The sequence below is a fragment of the Penaeus vannamei genome, chromosome 12 (assembly GCF_042767895.1).
Source record: "Penaeus vannamei isolate JL-2024 chromosome 12, ASM4276789v1, whole genome shotgun sequence".
NCBI lineage: Eukaryota > Metazoa > Arthropoda > Malacostraca > Decapoda > Penaeidae > Penaeus > Penaeus vannamei.
Genome location: NC_091560.1, coordinates 31,845,009 through 31,852,508, shown reverse-complemented (window position 1 = coordinate 31,852,508; position 7,500 = coordinate 31,845,009). Strand labels below are relative to the sequence as shown.

Below are 7,500 nucleotides of genomic sequence, written 5' to 3'. Positions count from 1 at the left end.
GACATCTTTCTTGACATCTGTAATATCAACTTTTATTCTAATGTTGCTGAAGATGTCCAAGATGGTCCCTATCAAATGAAATGTAAGAATTATTCTCCTAGCTACTGTAAATAACCAGTTTGCTTCAAAAACAAAAGTTTCACATTATAATCATCTCAAAGAACCAAAGAAGTTCAAGGTATTATGACCAGTCTTTTACAAAACTAAACATTTAATGCTTAACCTGTGATGCAAAGTATGCTGCCTTGGCTCCATCATGGCCATCAAAGACCCCATAAAGGTAAGTGTGATTTTCACGGTCAAGACAAAAGTGAATGCTGCGGTCCTCATATTCATGTTCCGAGCATGGTGTTCCATCTTCTCGATACATCTGGTTGGCTGACATCCCCACACCTGCCGAGCATACTGATTTGTTAACCAATATGTCTCTTAGTTTGAATTCTATTTTCTTAGATATTACCCAGAATGTAAGTAAAATTTAGTATAGTAAAGTTAATTACATATTAGTGAAAAATAATTATTTAACAGGTAAAAACGAAAAAAAGGAATATACCTGACAATTTGCAGATTGGGAGTCCATCCGTCCAGGTATCATTGTTCCTCATTCCCGTCATGCCCAGAGAAGTTGGTTTGATAGCCTGTGAAGGCATTGTCTCCTAATCAGACCTGAAGCACAAATAAATCAGTTAAAAATAAAGTTCTGCTTATGTGTGACATTTAAATAAATTGCGTGATGCAATTGAAAAATAAATAAATAAACACATTTTTAAAAAATCAATGCAATAAGATATGATAAAATTCTAGGTATTTCTCTGCCATCCTGTGCTGGGAAAAAACATAATTTGCACTCCTAAATAATGAACTGAAACAGTATTTGGGAGAACTTGTTGGATGAACCACACAATGACATCTGAAAATTTAGCACACTACGTGTGCTTAAAAAGTCTGTAAACATTAAAATTTATTTTCAAAATAATATGGTTTCACCACCTAGGCTGCAGATTATATGGCAAATAAGTGCTTGGGGAAAAGCTGAATTTGGTGCATATCTTAGTATTGAAAGCCTACCTTGCTGTAAACAGATATTTTCTGGTTACTGGTCTCCAAGGTGAACTGGATCTGACCCCATCTACTACAAGCTGAAACACAGATTTGATCTTAATGGGGAACCACATCATACAACTAAATTTTAACAAACTAAGGCACTAGGTCTTTGAATACAAACACAAACACAGTAACAAGTGTGCAAAGATGGAATGAAACACATCAACAGTGATAAGGGAAATGCTAAATCACAACTACTACTTTGGTTTCACTATTTTTCAAGATGTGAAACACAATCACATTTTAGAATCTTTATTGTGGCTGTTTGATTTAAAGGTCTCTGGTCTCTGAGTCCTTTGGAAAAAGAACTGTTCCAGTGACAATGCATCTTAGACTAATGTACTTATGTGCAGACATCAAGGATAGCTTAATAGGACCATAAAAATGAAACCTATATTAAGTCTATCAATCGGAATACTAAAACCATGTAATATCTCTTCACCCCTCGATCTCAGAAAAGGAACTGTCATACTAAGAAGATAAATAGTTCAACAATATATGTTGTAAACAGATTTAGCTGGAGTAGGAATGAAACTTTTCTACTGGTGGCCAGTCAGGGCCAATAATCTGTCATTTTTTGGTGATGGTTACTTAAAACTTTCCAAAGATTAAGATAGCCCATTAAATATTAACAGATAAAATGCAAAAATCTGTATAAAAAAGACCACAGTTCAACCTTTCTTATAAGCTGGGAACCATTCCTCACACTAGGTATTGCAATGTGCTTGAGTGAAGATGTCAGAGCAAGATGACCGAAAAATCCACTTCCCATAGGATCAGTGTAGGCCCAAATACTTTCTGAAGACTACCTATTCAAAATACATCAGTCAACAGCTTTCATGATCAAAACATCTTTAAGAGGACTTCCCTATTTGCCATAAAAACATTAAAAGACAGTATCTTAGTTGAACATTGGGTATTTTTCTTGAAAACACTTATATCATAAAATGTATTAATTTGGTACCCATGGTCTACCAATGTCAACCTAACAAATATAACAGAAATAATCAGCAGAATTAATGAATATGCACAATATGAATGTCTGAAAACTTCTATAACTTGCACAGAAAATTTTTGCAGCAAAGAATGTTTGCTTTCACCTCAACAAGATTATGTTATGACACATGAGACATGTTACTCAGATCCCCTTATTTGAGTTTGTAAGGAGTGAAGCCCCCTACCAATGGTAAACACATAAATAGAGCATAATCTAATCTAGCCATTTCCAAATGATAATGCAAGCCTTACCTTACAGATATCAAGAGGAGTCCAGTGATACTAAATCTGATGAGAATTAGGATGATTTTCTTGTCGTTAATACAATCTTGGTCTTGATAGTATGGTAGGTAATGAAAGGATCCAAGGAAATTGCAGAGTAAAATAAGAATAGAATATAGTGTATATGTAGCTATAGTAATAATATACAATGAATAAGTCATTGCACTGTGTAATGCAGGGGGCTACTTCCCCTGCATCTCCCCCTGGAAAGCTGCTGCCCACCAACCCCCTGGAAGATAAAGGATCCCCCGCATATGGTATGTAGGCAGAATAGAGCATGAAAGAATCCCATGGCTCCATCACCCTCCTCCCTCACACTTCAGCAGCTTCTATCAATCATCATAATCATCATCATCATCATCATTAGGATGACGACGGGGACGCATAGCCGTGTCCACCTTTTGTTTCCACCTTTTGGGATCCCTCATGGCAAGCCTCCAGGCAGGGACTCGGCCCATCACGAGCTCCTCACGATAGGTTTGATCGATCTGCCCAAGCCATGACCTCCTAGGTTGTCCCACAGGCCTCCTCCACCCAGGATTGTCTCTTGCAGAGACAATCTGATGAGCAGGATCAGTCTGTGGGTAGCGAGCAAGGTGGCCATATAGTCTGAGTTGACGATTCCGCATTGTGCAGGTAACAGGTCCTGTGCCAGCTTCACGGTGCAACCGTTGGTTAGACACATGGTCCCGCCAACAGTAGCCCATGATCCGGCGCAAGGACCTATTACAAAAGGCATCAAGATGAGACTCCAGGGCACTGGATAATGTCCATGTTTCACTACTGTATAGCAAAACTGGCATTATCAGTTATGGCCCTTCTGCACAGGTACCAGCATCTCCAAATACTCTTGTCGAGAGAGTTCATGACCCCTGCTGCCAGGCCAATCCATCTGCTGACTTCTTGGTCTGACAGCCCAGAGTTATGAACTGCACTACCAAGGTATGTAAAGCTCTTTGTGACTTCAATGTCCTCGCCACAAGCACATACCGACCAAACAGGTTCTCCTAGCAAGTCTTGGTCCAAGAGACATCTAGACCCAATGGCTTCGCTTCATTACCAAATGCATCGAGAGCCACCACTGGGGTTTCCAAAGACTCAGATTGAATAGCAACATCATCAGCAAAATCAAGGTCTGTAACCTTAATATTGCTCAGTATTGTTCCACAATGACTTTGAACAGTCGCTCTACCCAGTATCCAGTCCATGCAAGTATTGAAAAGTGTTAATGCAAGAACACTCCTGAACTGACAGGAAAGAAGAGTGATTCCCAATGCAACGTATCAAACGCCTTCTTAAGGTTGATGTAGGCTGCAAGCAGCCCACGTCCGAACTCACGACAACGCTCTACAATGACTCGAAGCGCTCAGTAGGTGGTCTCTAATACGTCTCAAAATGATGTGGGCAAGAACCTTGCCTGGTATACTGAGCAGTGTGATGCCTCGGTGATTGCTGCAGTCCCATCGGTCCCCCTTCCCCTTCCAGAGAGGGATGAGCACACCCCTCAACAGGCCAGGGGGAACGGTACCAGACTGCCAGATGGCAGCCAGGACAGCATGCAACCCACATGCCATAGGTTCACCACCAGCCTTTAACAGTTCAGCTGGGATGCCACAAATACCCGCTGCTTTAACATTCTTCAGCTTGGAAATCACCCCTATAACTTCAGTTAGGGAAGGTGGGTCCTCGCTAATGGGTGGGTCCGGCAGCGGAATCACGGCACTACCCGCATCCAAGTTAACTGTTGGTGGGTCAACCTGATACAACTGCTCAAAATACTCAGCCCAACGTTCCCGCACCGCAACAGGATCTGAGACGATCTGGCCACCTACTAAGCGAACTGCAGTCACCTGTGAAGAAGACTAGGAATTCAGCTTTCTCAGGGCTTGGTATGCAGGATGAAGGTCATTTAGTAAGAAACAGCCTTCGACCTTGTTCCTTGTCCCTTCTTAACAGAGACCAAGTTCTGCGCACCTGAGAATGGTGCAAATCCCGATCCCCTGCCAGACGAGCCGCACGGCAAGCATCTGTGGCTTCCAGTGTCTCCTGAGAGATTAAATTCTGTCTTGGCCTCAGGCGTTCTCCAATCAATTCTTGGGCTGCATCAAGCGTGTCACGCTTGAAGGTGTCCCACAGAAGTACAGGGTCCGTCACATTGTCGAGCGCTGTGAAGCAATCAGAGATTGTCTCAGCAAACCCCCGAGCACACTCCCTCTCCTTCATCTTGACCAAATGAAACACCCTAGGGTGGTCACTGGGCCCCTGGGGAGTTTTGAAGTGAACCCGGAGGGTAGCCACAACCAATCTATGGTCAGTACCAGAGACCTCGGCACTCCTATACACCCTGCAGTTCTGGAGGATCCTCCAATGAGTGCTACCGAGAATGTTGTCGATCTCCTTGGCTGCATTACCCGCATCGCTGTACCATGTCCAACAATGTGGGTCTGGGCGCTGGTACCAGGAGCCAGAAATCCTCAATTTCTTGGATCTAGCAAAATCCCGGAAAAGGAGGGAATTCTCGCTGCCAGTATCAACTCCCAAACCATGAGGACTAACAGACATCTCTTAGCCAGCAAGATCAAAGCCAGATACCGCAATGAAGTCACCCAGAACAATAAGAATATCTCGCCAGGGACAACTGTTTGTCACAGATGCATGTTTGGCATAGAACATCTCTTTCACGTCAAGTTTACAAACATTGGTAGGAGCATACACAGCAATAAGAGACATGAAGCTAAATGACAGCTTCAGTCTCATTACCATTATAAGCTCATCGACTGGAGTGACCTCTACCACCGAGGGCTGGAGCCTACTGGCAATAGCTATGGCTACTCCCTGAAGATGGTGACCATCGCTGCGGCCTGACCAGTAATAGGTGTAGCCACCTACACTGATCATGCCGCTGCCAGGTCTTCTCACCTCCAAGAGAGCAGCCACCCCAACTCTCAGCCTCCCCAGTTCCCTCGATAGTAGGGGCAACCAATCACCCCGACACTGCCCCACATAAAAGGTGGCAGGCTGTAGGACCCATTCTCCACCTGTGGGGTTCAATAGGGCTTTGCCCCACAAGCTTCATATCGGGCTGGTGGCTGCCAGAACGCAGGCGGGACAAGGAGCTCCTGTTCCCATCCTGTGCCCCAGTAGCCACCCTCCCAGCGGGGTCTGCAGCCTGCCACTCTCTCTGGGTAGGAGGGGCATTTCCCCTCCCCCCAGCATTTCCAAATATCCAAGATGTTGCCAATGGGTTATCTCTGGGGGGAGGAGGACTGGCAAGGCCCACCTCCCCTGAGCCTCCAATTAACCCCAGGGGGCTTAGGGGCAGGAGTTAGTACAAGGCCAGGGCATGTCCACACACTGGTGGGCCATAACCCTGTACCTCTGGGGCCTCCTGCTGCTTCGAGATCCCCTACAGTTCAGCCTGGGACTGCAAGGTACCAGTTTCCATAGGTGGCCACGAGGAGGCACTGCAGAAGTCTCAATGATGGAGAGGCTATGCACTGGCAAGTCAGATAATTATAATTCCAAGGATATATTTTGCCATCTTCATCCAACATGAAGGTTGTTATGTTCTATTCTGCCATGAATACGTGGAAGATTCTTTGTCATCCAGGACGGTGGTTATGGGGCAGCAGCCCCTAGGGTGAGGGGGTCTTAGACCCTCTATCTGACATTCCCTGGTATCCTCCATACCTTTCCCTGCAATCAAGGCCAAATATTTGGGGTTTGGGAGGGTTTTTGAAGCATTCATAGCAAGGTAAAGAATACAGCTGATATGCAGGAGCCCCTAATGCCAAGTCTGTCCTACACTTTATCCTGCCGTATATTTGAGGTGGATTCTTTGTTGTCCATGGGGGTTAGGGGGTAGCAGCCCCCTGCAATCATAAACCAATTCTCTGTATATTATTCACATTTTACCTAGCAATTTCCCTTGTCCCATTCATGCCCTCCCCTGCTATCAGGGGCAAGATTGTGGGTATTGGGGGAGGGGGGGCATAATTTCTATATATTTAGGCAGTAGCGAGTGAATCCATTGATACCAATATCCTCTTGATCAGTCGAAAGTATTCTGAATATTACCAGAAATGGCCTCTTAAAAAGAGATCATGTCTGATATGTTCTATTCAAACTCATTTGAACCTTCTAGTAACCAATAATGGACAGCCTACAAGAAAAAAATAATAAAAAGAAAAAGAAAAAGAAAATGAAGAAGAAAGAGAAAAAGGAGAAAAAAAGGGAGCAGAAACTTAAAATCTGCTTATAACTATCCTTCAATGTGCCTGTCATCTTTCAGTCTACCGACTGACGCACCGACTTTAAAAAAAACTCTACTGGAGTTCAACCCATCTTTCGGTAAAATCTACAGGAATTCACACCATCCAAAGCCCCCACGGTAATTAAACAACCTGCCATAACCAATAAACCAACCTAACCTAGGCCTAACCCCATGGGATTTATGCACTATGATCTATAAATTCCTTAGGCAGGGGGCAGAGCCACCTGGACCGCCAGGGTATGCAGTAAGAAACAGATGGGGAGATAAAATTTCCCTAAATCAAATAATACATTTGCTTCTAACAATGGTAATTCTTTACAGTACGGACAAACTTGCCAAAGGCTATGTAGCCGATTCCACATCACAAAATTTAATCAACAATCTAAATTGCCATTGCTGGGCACTATATTTTCTAATGCAGGGGGCTGCTGCCCCCTAACCGCTGCCCAGGAAAACATAGAATCATCCACATATTCACGGCAGAAGAGAGCATACAATCGCCATGCGAGAATGCCCACTATCTAGTCTATCCGACACTCTCTCCTGCTATGTAAATGTGGTTTCTATGTTTTCCTGGTTAGTGATTGTGATGGGTGTGTCACAGGAGGCACAGGCCCCAGAATGTAGACTTTATTATTTATTAAAATTCTGTAGTCCTCAGGTAACTTTCCGCGCATGCTTAGTTCTTTTTTAAATCATCTTCTGCATATAAAATTCATTTGACATTTCTGCACACTTGTATCATCATCCATCTGCAGATTCATCCGCACAAATGTAGACAAAATGATGTTATCCCCGCTTCAAAAAATGTAATATTCCCCGTGAAAGAAAAATACTCTACAATC

At 43.7% G+C, this 7,500-nt stretch overlaps 1 protein-coding gene across 2 annotated transcripts in view; it reads right to left on the bottom strand.

Moving 5' to 3' along the window:
• The window catches only part of LOC113809220 (TGF-beta-activated kinase 1 and MAP3K7-binding protein 1-like), a 16,663-nt gene that overhangs the window by 7,863 nt on the left and 1,300 nt on the right, over positions 1–7,500 (bottom strand). The window contains exons 2-4 of one of the 2 annotated variants that reach the window (XM_070128217.1): positions 1,069–1,139; positions 554–666; positions 224–393 (exon numbers count right to left, since the gene is read on the bottom strand). In XM_070128217.1, coding sequence (XP_069984318.1) covers positions 224–393; positions 554–650 — 267 coding nt within the window. In that variant the 5' untranslated portion in view covers positions 651–666; positions 1,069–1,139. The remainder of the gene's footprint in view (positions 1–223; positions 394–553; positions 667–1,068; positions 1,140–7,500) is intronic. The other variant, XM_070128218.1, reaches the window with a different exon arrangement.